General features: G+C 64.1%; 1 protein-coding gene across 1 annotated transcript; it reads left to right on the top strand.

Annotated features, from left to right (window-relative positions):
- Positions 1-4,351: 4,351 nt before the first annotated feature.
- SEMA4A (semaphorin 4A) lies at positions 4,352-10,831 on the top strand. The gene is given in 17 exon segments (XM_054001050.1): positions 4,352-4,418; positions 4,976-5,067; positions 5,070-5,211; positions 5,770-5,907; positions 6,872-7,032; positions 7,145-7,207; positions 7,289-7,387; positions 7,884-7,992; positions 8,105-8,221; positions 8,311-8,441; positions 8,644-8,813; positions 8,896-9,046; positions 9,272-9,461; positions 9,549-9,664; positions 9,761-9,924; positions 9,998-10,110; positions 10,196-10,831. Coding segments are annotated over 17 exon segments (2,604 nt in total). The 5' UTR covers positions 4,352-4,381; the 3' UTR covers positions 10,807-10,831.
- The last annotated feature ends 4,234 nt before the right edge of the window (positions 10,832-15,065 follow it).

Below are 15,065 nucleotides of genomic sequence, written 5' to 3'. Positions count from 1 at the left end.
CACAGCCAGGTAGGTGCCCGGGATGCCCAGTCTGGGGGTACCCCTGCCCCAGAACTTGGATGCCTGGGCCCCCCGTGCTGTGTGGGGCCGCTTCACCCCAGGTTTGGGTGCAGCAGGGCTGAGGCTCGGGGGGCAAGGGGGTGCCAGGGGGTCCAGGGCATTGCTGCCACCTCCCAGCTTCATGTGAGGCTGCAAAGAAGCAGCAAGGTGCCATCTCCCCTCCCAGGAGAGGAGCGCAGGGAGGTGTCAGAGGCAGCATGAGGGGGGACACACTGACCCCCTCTCTGTGCCGTTTGCCTCCCATTTCTGCCAGCTCAGGGATGCCCATGCTGCGACGCTGGGGCAGCTACCCCCACAACGCTGCAGCCTGTCCCCTTCCATGGGCATTCAACCCTACTCCAGGCCTGGCACTGCCAGCCCCCAAAAATCATGAGGTTGTGCCCAAAGTAGCAGGTTCTGGAGTGATGAGGGGAAGCCAACCATGCTGCTGGTGTCTGGTGCTGCTGCCTGGACGTGTTCGTGGGAGGAGGCGGGTCAGGGGACACGGGAACTGCCCTGGGGAACTGCCATGGGGAAATGCAACAGGGAACTAACACCCTGCATCCTCCCCATGTGCCCCACGAGGCCCCAGTGTCCTGGCACTCCTGAGCTGGGTCACACTGGGGAAAGGCTGAGCTGGAGCCCCACGGGGTCTCTGCACAGCCCCCAGGGACACTGCAGAGCCCTGTAAGGACAACACAGACATGGTGGGCTCCTTACAGAGCCCCACGGGGGCCCAGGCACTCCCCACAGGGACCCCGGTGTGGACCTTGCACAGCCCCCCAGGGACCTTTCACATCCCTGTGCAGCCCACGGGGACCTTGCACAGCCCTGGGGGAGCCACGGCCCTCAGGGACCTCACACACCCCTATGGGGACATTGCAAAAGAGCCTTTGGAAGAGCTCCAGTCCTACTCCAGCCAAAGCACTGACTCAAGGTCAGGTTTGTCCCGCTCCTCCTGTTGTCCCACGGATCTGAGCCCTGCTTTGGGTCCCCCAGAGTGTGGCAGGAGGGAGATGGGATCCCAGAGCAGGGGCCATGGCCTGATCTCCCTCTCTTGTACACTGAAGAATGTTGGGGTCTCTTCAGAGGCACCCTGGGTAGCTGGAGCACCGGGGTTTGGGCACCACCAGCTTTTTGGGGGGAAAGTCTAGCACGGGAAGCCTTGGAGCAATCACTGGGATGGGGTAGAGCTGGGACTGACTCCAGTGTCTGGCAAGCCACCAGGGTTTACCAGCCAGGGCATGGCCCAGTGGGTGCTGGGGGCCCTGGCAGCCCCACGCCAGCCCCTCCAGGCCCCTGCGTGCCCAGGGAGATTAAGGTCAAGCCACCCCGCTAATCCCAAGGGGGGGGTTAAGATGTGAGCTTGTGCCCACTGCTACCCCCCGAAGCTGCACCCCGATGTGCTGCAGGTTGTAGGACCCCCACAGGGCACCCTGGGGGTGTCCAGGCAGGGCTGAGGGGCTGCAGCTCAGCCTCGAGGAGTCTCCACAGCTCAGCTTCAGCTGGGCACGAGGCACAAGATCTCTTTACAGATCCCTGCACAAGGGATCTGTAAACCCAAACCCTGGGAGCTGCAGGGGCACTTGGCTCTGCTCTCCAGCCCTGGCAGAGCCAGTACCCCAGGCAAAGGGCCTGCTGCAGGCTTTTGGGGGTGCTGAGGCTGCACCCCAGCTGGCGCAGTGCTGGCACCTCTCCAGCAAGGCTGAGGTCATGCAGGGAAGGTGGCTGCAGAGGGGGAAGGATGTAGTGGCTGGAGATCCTGTTCTGGGGTTCATGGGGCTCTCACACAGCTGGGAAGGGGAAGGGAGCAAGTTCCACAGGAGAAGTGAGGTCTGCGAGCACCAGCTAGGCCAGGCTTTCTGGCAAGGGAAATTCCAAAGGGGAAATGCCATAAACCAACATTTGTGGAAGCTGGGTTGGGGAGAGGAACACACGTGCAGCCTGGTACCACGGCTGCACCCCAAGCCTCCTCCTGGGACCCCCCAAATCCACACATCATGGGAAGCCAGAGCCAGGAGCACTCATCTGGGATGGGTCAAGTGGGAGGGCTGAGACAGGAATGGGGACGCAGGGATGGGGACACAGGGATGGGGTGTGGGGATGGGATGTAGGGATGGGATGCAGGGATGGGATGCAGGGATGGGATGCAGGGATGGGATGCAGGGATGGGATGTAGGGATGGGATGCAGGGATTGGGTGTGGGGATGGGATGCAGGGATGGGACACAGGGATGGGGTGTGGGAATGGGATGCAGGGATGGGATGCAGGGATGGCGTGTGGGAATGGGATGCAGGGATGGGGTGTAGGGATGGGATGCAGGGATGGGGTGTAGGGATGGGATACAGGGATGGGACGCAGGGATGGGGTTTGGGGATGGGATGCAGGGATGGGATGCAGGGATGGGGTGTAGGGATGGGATACAGGGATGAGGTGTAGGGATGGGATGTAGGGATGGGATGCAGGGATGGGATGCAGGGATGGGGTCTGGATCTGGAGGTGTTGAGATGGAGGCGCAGGGACTTGTTGCCAAAAGCTGAGAGCACAACTGGGGTGAAGGGTCCCAATGTGGTTATGGGGGCACGGGAACGTGTCAGGAGAGGGGCTGGACGTAACACATGTGGGGGCAGAGGGTTGTCCCTGCCCCTCCTGGGTGTGGGGGGTCGGTGGTGTGTGGGGTGAGGGGAGGTAGTGCCCGCTCGTGTGCCGCGGGGCCATGCCCGTGTCCCGGGGCGGGGGGGGGGGGGGTCTCGGGGTCCGCAGCCCCGTGTCCGTCCGTCAGGGTCTGTCGGTGCGGGGGGGGGGCCGCGGACGGCCGAGATACAGCCGTAGCCATGGCGACGTGAGCCGGATGCGGGGCCGGGGGATGCTGCTCCCGCCCGCCCGCCCGCCGCAGGTCGGTACCGCCGCACCGCGACCGGGGCCGGGGGCGGCCGGGAGGGGGGGGCCCGAGGGGGTCTGGGGAGGCTCCGAGGGGGCGGGAGGTCGAGCGGGAAGGGGGAAGTCGCCATAGTGGGGTTGGGCTTGGGGGACCCCCAACGCTGATGCTGCCAGCCAGCAACAAAGAGGCTGAGGTGCCGGCCCCGGGGAGACCCCCGGTACCCCCCGGTTCCCCCCGGTACCCCCCGCACTCCCTGCCTTCACATTCCTCCCAATACCTCCTTTCCCCTATCTCCTGGGCACCCCTCCACACCTCCTGCACCCCTCAGCTCCCTCCTGTGCATCCTCCTCTCTGTTACCTGCACCCCCCAGCTCTCCCCACCCTTTGTATCGAACAACCCCATCGACACAATCGTCTCCCATTTCCTCTTGTGTACACCCCCCAAATTCCTCCCCTTCATCCTCCCATGCCCTTAGTCCACCCCCCACCTCCTCCCTCGCCTTCCACGTCCCACATGCACCCCCTGCTCTGGATCTCGGGGCGTCCCCCAGGCCGAGCTGCCCCAGCCCCCCTTGGGTGTTGGGAGCACCCCCCACACCACAGGGATGCTCCTGGGATGTGACATGGGCAGGGGATTGGAGTCCAGCTGCAGAGAAGGACCAAACTCTTCTCTGCTGTGGGAAACTGAGGCACGGGGAATGCCTGAGCAGCTGGCAGATGAGTGCCACCAGCTCCACACCTGCCCTGCAGCCGTCACAGCTCACCTTGCCGAGCGCAAGGGCTGGGCCTGGCTCCATCCTGTGGCAGGTGATGTGCTCTGTGCAGGGAGTGTGCGTGTTCATTGGCAGCACAATATTCCCTGGCTTAGAGGGAATCCTCCAGGGGGAGATCCAAGCAGGAGCAAGACCCACGAAGCCACAGCTGTGGTCAACCCGAAAGCAGCAGGGGAAACCGACCCACCCCAGTGTTGAGAGACTCCCTCCCATGTTCCAAATCCTATATAGGGAGGCTGTAAATTACATTCCCCCCCACCATGTCCCCAGACCACTGTGACCAGGGGAGCCAAAAAAGAGGAGAGACAAGGCTGAGAAGGGATTCTGGCTTCCCACGCTGCCGGAGCAGCGGCGAGGCTGCTGTCACCTCACATCCTGTGTCAGCCCTGGCTCACGCTGGGGAACACTGGCGGTTTTCCTCAGCCCCACCACAGCCCCAGTCAAGCCTTCAGCCTCGCCGAGGAGCCTCTGCTCCCTCTTCCATCCCGCCTCCCCCTCCGTGGCCTCGGTGGCTGTGGCCCAGGGCAGAACAATGCGGCCGGTCCAAGGCTCCGTGCGGCCCCGTCCCCCAGCCAGCCCTTTGCCAAGTGGGAAATCCGGGGCAGAGTAACCTACTTTCTGTGCTCACAAGGAGCTTCTGTCCCAGCCAAGCAAGGTGGTGAGCACAGCGCTGCCCTCCCGGGGCTCCATGTCCCGGTGGGCTGCTCTGGGGATGGGAGAGGCAGGTAAGGAGGCCCCAGCAGGGTGGGATGCTCCTCAGCCTTGTCCAGAAGGATATTGGGGTACCTCAGGTATAGCTCTCATGTTGAGGAACTCCACGGCTTTGGCTTTGGGGGGGTTTCTTGCCTACAGCCATCCCAGAGCAGCCTGGGGTTAAGGATGGAATCTCCAGGGAAATGGGCTCCTGGAACAGCTGCAGGAGCTTTGTGGGGGTGCCCCACGGGGCTGTTTGTGGGGAGCCACGCTCTGCCCTGGGGGGCTGCTTTTCTGGGTGATGCCTGTCCCCGTGGGGCTGGTTTTGGGGATGATACTCAGGCCTGCTGTTGGCCCGCACAATGCACAGGAAAATGCCATTGTGTTCCTCACCCCAAAGACTTCCCCAGCAAGCAAAGCCAGGCATCTGGGCACATCTTTCTCCCCCAAATCACCCCTCGGAGGAGCAGAGCTCCCTGGTTCCCATCCCAGCTGCCTCCACCAGGCTTCGCTGCTGTCCCCGCGGGGGTGAGAGGCAGGGAAGGCGGGCGCCCACTGCCCCAACCTGCCGGGGCTCGTCCTCTTCCAGCAGGACTTTCAGGTTCCCGCAGTCCCGGCGGAGCCAGGCAGGGCTGGGCTGGGCCGGGCTGCAGCGAGCCCAGCACGAGCCGAGCTGGGAGCTTGGCAGCAGGGCCACGCTGCGGCTGGATCCAGGGCATGGGCCCACGGGAGACTCGTGGCCACAGCCCCCGGGGCTCGGGCACCTGCCCGGTGCCCATGCTCCAGGGGGGGAGGTGAGCGGCTGTGTCCTCGCCCGCCAGAGAGGTAATGCCGCTCGCTGGGGACACGGTGGCCAGCAGCAAAGGGGTCCTGGGGGACCGTGAGGTTCTGCAGACGTGGCTCTTTCCCCAGTGCTTCTGGCATCAGCTGCAGAAAGAGCTGCAAGAAGGGGGTTGCCGTGTGTGTCGTCCCCCCCCCCCCGCCCATTTTGTGGACGCTCTGATAACTGGTGGAGCCAGAGGAATCCCTGATGGGGATGGGCTCTGAGGCTCTGGGGGCAAAGGCAGGAGCCTCTGGACACTGTGCCAGGGTCCCGTGCAGGAGCCCAGAGGGGTGAGGGGAAATCTCTGACTGGGCCAGAGATTTTGGTGCAGGAGCGCCGCAGGGCGAGGGGACATCTCTGAGCGCCGGTGTGGCACTGGGAAGCTCGTGCCCAAACTGGGGAGAAGGGGGGGGGGGGGGGGGGGTCATGTGGGGCTCGAGGTGCTGAGGGCACCCCCATCCCCCACCCCTCTGCCGGGTGCTGCTTCCCCCTCTCGTTTCCGCCGGGTGCAATGGCACGCAGCCCAGCGGCGTGTGCCCTCACCCTCACCCTCTCCGCAGGGATGGTGGTGGGACCCTCCTGGGGCGCATCCCCGCCGCCCCCCGCCATGCCCGCCGCCCTTCGCCTGCTCTGCGGGGTGGTGGTGCCGGCTGCCCTGCTCTGCGCCGAGCCCCTGCCCCGCCTCGCCTTCCCCAGCGGTGAGTACGGCCCCGGGAAGGGCTGGGACAGCTGGGGAGGGGGGTACACAGCCTCTGCGTGGGAGACTGTCCGTCCCCAGGGCTGAGCATCCAGCATCAGGAACCTTGGGGTGCCCCCCGTCATAGCCCCCCCCTCCCTGCCCCATCACTGACCCTCCCGTGGGGTCGGAGACAGCGCCAGTGGCCGCAGGTGATGTGATGGGGGATGAGAGTAGATGAGGCTGCTTGGCACCCCAACACCCCATGGGCCAGATCCCACAGCGGTTTTGTCGCCCAGCTGGCACCCAGGGGTCTGCTCAGGGTCACCCTGGGGGGACGAAAAGCTGCCTCTGGGAGGGACGGGGCACGGCATGTCCAGCTGGAAGGCAGGTGGCGAAGCAGGAGATTGGAGGGGCTGTGATGTGGCAGTCGGGCTGCAAGAGGGTCTGTGTGCCATGGCAGGGTCGGGCCTTTCCAGCCCTGACTGCACTGCCACTTCCCTTTCCCCATGCAGCCATGCCCAAAATTGCAAAACCCCCCCAGTTTTGGTGCCTGCTGGGGATGAACGAGAATCTGCAGTCCCTGGCTGTGCCCAAGGGCACCCTGGGGGCTGGTGACCTCGAGGACTTGTAATCCTTCCAGGCTGGCACCCTGGGGCAGTGCATCCCCCAAACAGAGCCCCTTGGCCATGGCCCCAAAGCATCACAGGCACAGCTTGGGGGGAAAACGCACCCCATTTCTGGGGGTCTGCAGCTTGGGGATGTTCAGCTCTTGCAGGAGGAGCTGGAGGGGACAGTGGGAGGTGGGCACCTGGAGGGTGGAAGGGGTGCTAGTGATGTGGGAGCTGGAGGGGAAGAACTGCACCCCATTTCCTGTGTGGGATGAGCCACAATGGCAGCGGCTGCCGCATCCGCACGCGACTGATGGTGGTGGTGGTGAGTGTGTGTGACCCCTGGGCTCCCCTCACCCCCTCTGCTCCTGCCAGGGGACCCCCGGCGCACCCTCACGCGCTTCAGCCAGGACAACGTCTCCCATTACGACATCTTCCTCCTGGATGAGAGCGAGGAGGAGCTGTACGTGGGGGCACGCGACTCCGTGCTGGCCCTCACTGTTGGCACCCCTGGCAGCATCCGTGCCAAAGCTTCGGTGAGCAGCCACCACTTTTGGGGAGGTGGGAGAGGGAGGTGCCTCTGCTGTGTTTCAGTTTCCCCGTGGGGCTGGGCTCAACAGCCCAGGCACATCTTCATTCCCTTTGCAGATAATGTGGGGACCCACAGAGGAGAAAACCTCTGAATGTGCTTTTAAGAAGAAGAGCCAAGAGGTGAGATGGCCCTGTGGGGGCTCAGGGATCCCACAAAGCTGCTGGGGTGCTCATCACCCAACCCTGCTCCTTCCCCCTCAGACTGAGTGCTTCAACTTCATCCGAGTCCTGGTGGCCCTGAACCAGACCCACCTCTACGTCTGTGGGACCTACGCCTTCAGCCCCGCGTGCACCTACATTGTGAGTGTCCTCCCCAGGGCAGGGCACTGGGGTCTCTGGGCAGGCTGTAGTGTTGCTGTGAGGACCCACAAAATACGGGCCCAGAAGTGAGTTGCATCATGGGGGTCCCCAGGATGCGGGTGCTGGGTGTCCCCCCGCCAAGGGACATCTTTGTGTCCTCATCTGCTAAAGGAGCCCTTGGTGAGTCTCACTCAGCTGCCAGCAACTCTTCCTGTGGCAGGGAAATCCCAGTTTTGGGTCCCCTCAGGTGACTCCAGGCTCTCTGTCCCTGCCTCAGTTTCCTCCATGCTGAGCACGTGGTGGGGACTGCCACTCCCCAAAATGAAAATGAGGGAAGGTGACAGGAGCCGGGTACCCCCAGCATCCTCTGTCATCATCCCTGCACCCACCTTGAAGACATGGGCCACCCTATGTCTGCAAGGTATTCCACAGTCATTCCCTACGGATTTGGGGTTGTTTTCAGTCCTTTGGCTGATTTTTCTCCCCTTTTCCACAGCACCTGGAAAACTTCACACTGGTGCCCAGTGGCAGAGGACAGCCCTTCCTGGACGGGAAGGGCCAGTGCCCCTTCGATCCCCAGCACACTTACACGGCCCTGCTGGTGGGTGAGTATGGGGCCAGTGGCCTCGCAGGTGGGCTCCCATCCCTGGGATGGAGTGGAGGGCGAGGGTGGGGGGGTCCTCGCCGCGGCTCAGCCCCCACTGTGTCCCTGGGCAGATGGAGAGCTCTATGCTGGCACCATGAACAACTTCCAGGGCAACGAGCCCATCATCTCCCGCTCGCTGGGCACCCGCACCCTGCTCAAGACAGACGCCTTCTTCCGCTGGCTCTCGGGTGAGCAGAGGGCAGCGTCTGGGCAGGATTCCTGGGGAGGTGCCTGCAGCCCCCCACGGCTCCAGCTTCTCACCCACCTGTGCCTGTAGCCGACGCCGCCTTCGTGGCCTCCTTCAGCGCACCCGAGGACGACAAGGTCTACTTCTTCTTCGAGGAGACAGCGGACGAGTTCGACTTCTTTGAGAGGCTCCTGGTGCCACGGGTGGCCCGTGTCTGCAAGGTGTGACAGCAGGGAATGATGGTGGGCTACGGTGGGGGTGCAGCGATGGGGGATGATGATGATGGTGAGACAGGGACGGGATGGGGACAATGATGGGAGACAACGATGGGCATGATGGTTGTACTGTGATCAGCAACGATGACAGGGGACAATGGCAGGGGACAAAGGGGTCTTGGTGATGAGCACCCTCTGGCTCCCGCAGAGCGATGTAGGGGGGGACAAGGTGCTGCAGAAGAAGTGGACAACTTTCCTGAAGGCGCAGCTGGTGTGCTCCCAGGCCGGCCGCTTCCCCTTCAACGTCATCCACCACGCCTTTGCCCTGCTCCGCCACGACGGCCGCGCCGACTTCTACGCGGTGTTCACCTCGCAGTGGTGAGTGCCCAGGGCTGTGGAGGAGGTCCAGGGGCCTGTGCCCTGCCGCTGCCCACCTGGCTGTCCTTGTCCTTCCCTGCAGGCAGGCGGGCAGGGCGGGCAGCGCCGCCGTCTGTGCCTACAGACAGGAGGACCTGGAGAAGGTCTTCGAGGGCAAGTACAAGGAGCTGAACAAGGAGAGCTCTCGCTGGACCATCTACAGTGGCCCCGACATAAGTCCCCGGCCTGGCAGTGTGAGTGCTGCCCACTCAGGGGGACTGCACTTCCCAGGGGACAAGAGACGGGGTCTGTCTATCCCCGTTTGCCCTGTGTGCTCGCACTGCAGGCGGCGTGAGAAAGGAGAAGGGTCCCTCTGCACCCCACTGACGCTGGCCAGGGCAGCGCGGTGATGCAGCACATCCTCCCTTCCCACGTCTCACCTTCCCACACCAGCACAGACCCCTCTCTCCCCCCCACAGTGCTCCATGGGTGCCTCCTCGGACAAAGCCCTCTCCTTCATGAAGGACCATTTCCTGATGGACGGGAAGGTGTCACCCATGCGGGGGCAGCCTCTCCTGGTGAAGTCGGATGTCACCTACACGCGCATCACAGTGCACGAGACTCGCGGCGTGTCAGGGACCACGTACCGTGTCCTGTTCCTGGCCACAGGTGGGGTGATATGGGGGGCGCGCAGGGTCACCCATCCGACCCTCCCCTTGGCTCCACAGCCTCAGCGACGTCCCCTGTGCCCCACAGCCGAGGGTCTCCTGCACAAGGCAGTGGAGCTGCCTGGGGGTGCCCACATCGTGGAGAGCATCCAGCTCTTCGCCAAGCCAGAGCCGGTGAAGAACCTGCTGCTGGCGCCAGGCAAGGTAGGGCAGGTGTGACCACCCAGACACCCAACAGCCACCCAACGCCGGCACCGGGGCCGGGGGGGGAGGCTCAGCCCTGCACCGCTCCCTCCCCAGGGCATCCTCTACGTGGGCTACTCCAGAGGCGTCCTGCAGGTCCCGCTGGCCAACTGCAGCCTGCACCGGAGCTGCGCCGAGTGCGTGCTGGCACGGGACCCCTACTGCGCCTGGCACAGCCCCGAGGGCTCCTGCCGGCCCGCCCGCCTCGCCACCGAGGACGAGTGAGCAGCGGGCTGGGAACGGGAAGGGGTGTGGAGGTCACCGGGATGCTGACCCCCGCTCTCCCGGCCGCAGGAGCGCGTGGCTGCAGGACGTTGAGACGGGGAGCCCGGTCACCACGTGCCACCGTGGGAGGAGCGCGGCCATGCCCCGCTCCTGGGGGGCACCGGAGGATCCCGCTGCACAGGGTTGAGTATGGGGGCGCAGCGGGACGGGGCGCGTGGCGTGGGGCGTGCGGGGCGCACCGCCTCACGCTGTCCTCCGCACCCACAGGGCTCAGCCCCCGGCCCAACGCCGTGGTCCCCCTGCCGTGCCCCCGCCACTCCGCACTGGCCACCTACAGCTGGCAGCAGCCCAGCGGTGCCCGGGGGCGCACGGTGCTGCAGCCAGACCACACGCTGGTGGTCGTCATGCAGCAGGGGATGGCGGGCACCTACAAGTGCCAGGCCACAGAGAACGGCTACACCTGGACCGTGGCTCACTACCAGCTCAGGGACTCCGGCGGGGACGGGCTGGGTAAGGAGGGCTTGTCCCGGGGGTCCTCGGGCCCTGGCACGCCCCGGTCCTACTGGTTGGAGTTCGTCACGGTGACAGTGCTGCTGGCGGTGACGCTGACCGTGGCTGCCTGCGTGGCCCTCCTCGCCTACCGTGACCAGCTCAGAGCTCGGAGCAAGGTGCGGGGCTGCAGCACGCCCCACAGCCCCCCATCCCGCCCCCGGGAGAAGGTGCCCCTCAATGGGGGCACCAGAGAGCCCCCAGCTCCTGGAGCTGCCACGGAGGAGGAGGAGGAGGATGAAGGCTCCCACGCTTGCTGCCTCCAGCTTGACGGGGACATCGACGTTGACAACAACCGGCTCCACGTGCCGGCAGGGGACAGGGCGTGACACCAGCAGTGGGTCAGGGGGAGACCCCCGGGGAGGGGGGGGGGGGCGTGGGGAGGGCTGTGAATGTGAAAGGGTTTTCGGTTTTGTTTTTATTTAATACACCTGTTTTAACCTAAGGCTCACGTTCTGGGGCTGAGGGTGGAATGGGCCCTGGGGTGGGACGAGAGGGATGGGATGGGGCAAGGGAGTGGGATGGGGAGAGAGTGGAGGGCGAAGGAAGGGTCATGGGGACAGATGTGGCACAGAGGAGAAACGTCCCCGTGGGGCGAGGACGTGGGGTGGGGGAATGGCTGGAAATGGTGGACGCTGACACCGGTATTACCCCAGGGAAGAAACCCAGGTTCCATAAAAACCACAACGTGGGGCAAGCTGGGCTCGACGGGCTCCGTCAGCCAGCGGGGCACCCACCCTGCACTGCCACCCCCCCAGTGCTGCATGACCCCAGCCCGTGGGTGCCCCGAGTGGCAGAGCCCCCACTTGCCCCTGGCTGTCCCCCTACCCCGCTTCCAGCGTCTTTGGTCCGCCTTTTTAAAGCCAAACCACCTGTACATTTTGCTCTTTGCTTTTTTATTAAAAAAGGAAAACTCCATGCCTCACATTGCTGCGTCCGTGGAGCAGCCCCGGGGGCCTTTTGGGCGACGTGCGAGGCCTGGGCCAGGGGAACACGTGTGCGCGCGTGGGCGTGCGGGGACGCGCGTGGGCGTGCGGGGACGCGCGCGTTCCCGTGCAGCGTGCACGCGCAGGGAGGGGCACGGAGAGCGGGACAGCCCTCTCACGCCCGCCCATCACCCCCTCCTGTGGGTGCACCCGTGCTGTTTTGCCCTCCCGGCCTCGCCCCGGCCCCTCCAGCACGCAGGACCCGCGCGCAGCGCTGAGGGTCACTGGCCCTTTAAGAGCCGTAATTCGGCGCGGTCCCTTTAAGGCGCCCCCCTCCCCGCCGCCCTCTTTACTGCGGGCCGGAAGCGCGTGCGCACTTCCGGTGCGACCTCTGCCCGGTCCCAAGATGGCGGCGGCGCTCGGGTGCTGACGGCGCCGGTCACTTCCGGCGGGGAACGGCCATGGCGCGGCGGGGCCGGCCCGGCCGGCGGCTCGTCGGGGGTCCCTCCCGCCGGCGTCAGGTGAGGGGCTGCCGGGGCCGGGGAGAGGCCTGGCCTGGGCCAGCAGCGGTGCGGCAGGGCCTGACGGTGGTGGCCCGGCCCGGCGCGGCGCGGTGCCGGTGCGGGCGGCGGCGGCTGAGCGGGGTCCCCGGGCAGGTGTGGAGGCTGCGCGGCCGGACGGGAGGGCGGCAGGTGGGGGAGAGGGAGCGGCTGGCGAGGGGTGCACGTAAGGCGGGGTGGAGGAGGGGGTTGGTGTGAGACCCCCTTGGCATTGAAAGACCCCGGGAGAAAGGGCCGGAGGGTCCCGGCGCAGAGCCCGGAGCCCCCCTCGGCGAGGCCCGCCGGGGCAGGCGGGACAGGGCTTGAACGGCCGCGGGGAAAGGAGCTGGAGGGTCCAGGGACCCTCCTCAGGGCAGAGGCCGAAGCCCTCCCCGGGGTGGATGGGGACGCGGCCGGAGCCCCCCGGGGCTGCAGGGGTTAACGCTGCCTTGGGGACAGCGGCGACACCCCCGGCCCGCGGGGCCGCGGGGCTGGGGACGCTCTGGCCCGGCAGTGACCTTGAGCGGATCGCGGAGCGGGCTGTCCCGCCGCTCTGTGCCTCAGGGCTTCTGTGGCCGGGCATGGCAGGTTGGCATTGGCCCGGGGGTGGCAGCGGGGGGCTCCTGCCCGCGGGGCGGGGAAGTGCTGGCCTCGGAGTGCCGCTGCCGCACGGCTTGCGGAGCCCCAGCTGTGCCCAGAGCTGCGGGCTGCCGGCGGGGCTGCGCTTCGAGCAGGACTCCTTCTCTGTGCCGGGTTTGGATCCCCTCCCAGCGCGGGCTGAGGTTAAGGAGCGAACTGCGCGTTAGCTCAGTGAGAGTGACAGTGAGCTGGATGTGGCGTTAGCTCAGCTCGCTGGGATGGATGTGGCGTTAGCTCAGCTCAATGGGATGGATGTGGCGTTAGCTCAGCTCAATGGGATGGATGTGGCGTTAGCTCAGCTCGGTGAGGTGGATGTGGTGCCCTAAAAGCAACACCTAGCTCAGCTCGCTGGGATGGATGTGGCGTTAGCTCAGCTCAGTGAGGTGGATGTGGCATTAGCTCAGCTCGCTGGGATGGATGTGGTGCCCTAGCTCAGCTCAGGGAGGTGGATGTGGTGCCCTAGCTCAGCTCAGGGAGGTGGATGTGGTGCCCTAGCTCAGCTCAGGGAGGTGGATGTGGTGCCCTAGCTCAGCTCAGGGAGGTGGATGTGGTGCCCTAGCCCAGCTCAGGGAGGTGGATCTGGTGCCCTAGCTCAGCTCAGGGAGGTGGATCTGGTGCCCTAGCTCAGCTCAGGGAGGTGGATCTGGTGCCCTAGCCCAGCTCAGCTCAGTGAGGTGGATGTGGTGCCCTAGCCCAGCTCAGGGAGGTGGATGTGGCATTAGCCCAGCTCGCTGGGATGGATGTGGCGTTAGCCCAGCTCAGTGAGGTGGATGTGGTGCCCTAGCCCAGCCCAGCTCAGGGAGGTGGATGTGGTGCCCTAGCTCAGCTCAGGGAGGTGGATGTGGTGCCCTAGCTCAGCTCAGGGGGGTGGATGTGGCATTAGCCCAGCTCGCTGGGATGGATGTGGCGTTAGCTCAGCTCGGTGAGGTGGATGTGGTGCCCTAGCTCAGCTCAGGGAGGTGGATGTGGTGCCCTAGCTCAGCTCGGTGAGGTGGATGTGGTGCCCTAGCTCAGCTCAGTGAGGTGGATGTGGTGCCCTAGCCCAGCTCAGCTCAGTGAGGTGGATCTGGTGCCCTAGCTCAGCTCAGCTCAGTGAGGTGGATCTGGTGCCCTAGCCCAGCTCAGCTCAGGGAGGTGGATGTGGTGCCCTAGCCCAGCTCAGGGAGGTGGATGTGGTGCCCTAGCCCAGCTCAGGGAGGTGGATGTGGTGCCCTAGCTCAGCTCAGGGAGGTGGATCTGGTGCCCTAGCTCAGCTCAGTGAGGTGGATGTGGTGTTAGCCCAGCTCTCTGGGATGGACGCGGTGCCGTAACACCAAGGTCAAGGTTCCATCCCCGAACGGGCCGTTCCCGTTCACTCCAGAGCTGGACCCGCCGGCCCCGCTGGGCCCTGTCCAGCTCACACTGTTCTGTGATTCCACGCTGGAGGAGGTGCCAGGCAGCCTCGGGCTGACTGCAGCTGGTTCCCAGGCCGGTGCTGAGGCATTAGCATGCTGGGCAGGGCACATCCCTGCCCGGGGCACACAAAGGCCCTGTCTGTGCTTGCCAGAGAATCATCTTTAGCTCCAGCTGCAGCAACGAGCGGTTTGGGGACCAGACTGACAGGGTGGCATTAAAGGACATGAACTGGGGGGTTTATACTGAGCTCTGTGTGTGGGAGACTGAGGCTGTGCCCAGATGAGAGAGCAGGAGCAGGCCCTGCTCGGTACCCCCTGCTTGGATTTCCAGGCAGAAGTTCAAGAAATGCTGTTTTGTGCATGGTGGGAAGGAGCCACTGAGGGGTGGTTTTGGCAGGAAGCTGCTCCAGAGTTTAAGGATGTGTGAGCTGTGGTGTGCTTGTACCTTGTTTTGGAGGGCAGGTCAATTCTTAGGAGATGTAGCTGGATTACTTTTATATCAGTCTCCCTAAAATTCCTTGAAAGATCATCAAAGAGTTGCTTAATGAGTGTGACGGGATCCCTGCCCTGAGCAAGGCCGTGGTCTAAATTTCTGCAAGATTAAATGCTCTGAGCAAAACTCTTTATGCTGGCAGAGTAAGAATTGCAGCCATGCTGGTCATCCCTGGAGCTGCCCTTCCTTCTTCCACACAGGAGAGACTTTGAGTGCCTCAGAGCCGTGAGGTTAAAATGACTTTGTCTAATTCAGATCCTGAATGAGAAGAGTTATTGGTGAGAGTCCAGAGGAAGTACAGCTGTTCCTCGAGAAGTTGTGGCTGAAATTCTAAACCCAAAGCACTAGAGCACATAAAAGTAAATAAAGATCAAGGAATTATTATTGTTGTTGTTGTTTTGTTTTCTGTATTGCAGTAATAAGAATGTTTTTTGCAGGCAGCCCTTCCCCTTCCTTTGTGGGGAGCTCGATTCCATCCCTGGGTGGCAGAGGAATTTGGAGTATGGACCCTCAGGCTTCACCAGGGAATCATATTGGCTAGACTCTATTTTAATTTTTTAAATGAAATATTAAGCTAGTGGGACTCTTAACAAGAGC

The sequence above is a fragment of the Vidua macroura genome, chromosome 29, assembly GCF_024509145.1.
Source record: "Vidua macroura isolate BioBank_ID:100142 chromosome 29, ASM2450914v1, whole genome shotgun sequence".
Classification (NCBI taxonomy): Eukaryota; Metazoa; Chordata; class Aves; order Passeriformes; family Viduidae; genus Vidua; species Vidua macroura.
This window is presented reverse-complemented; position numbering and strand designations above follow the sequence as displayed.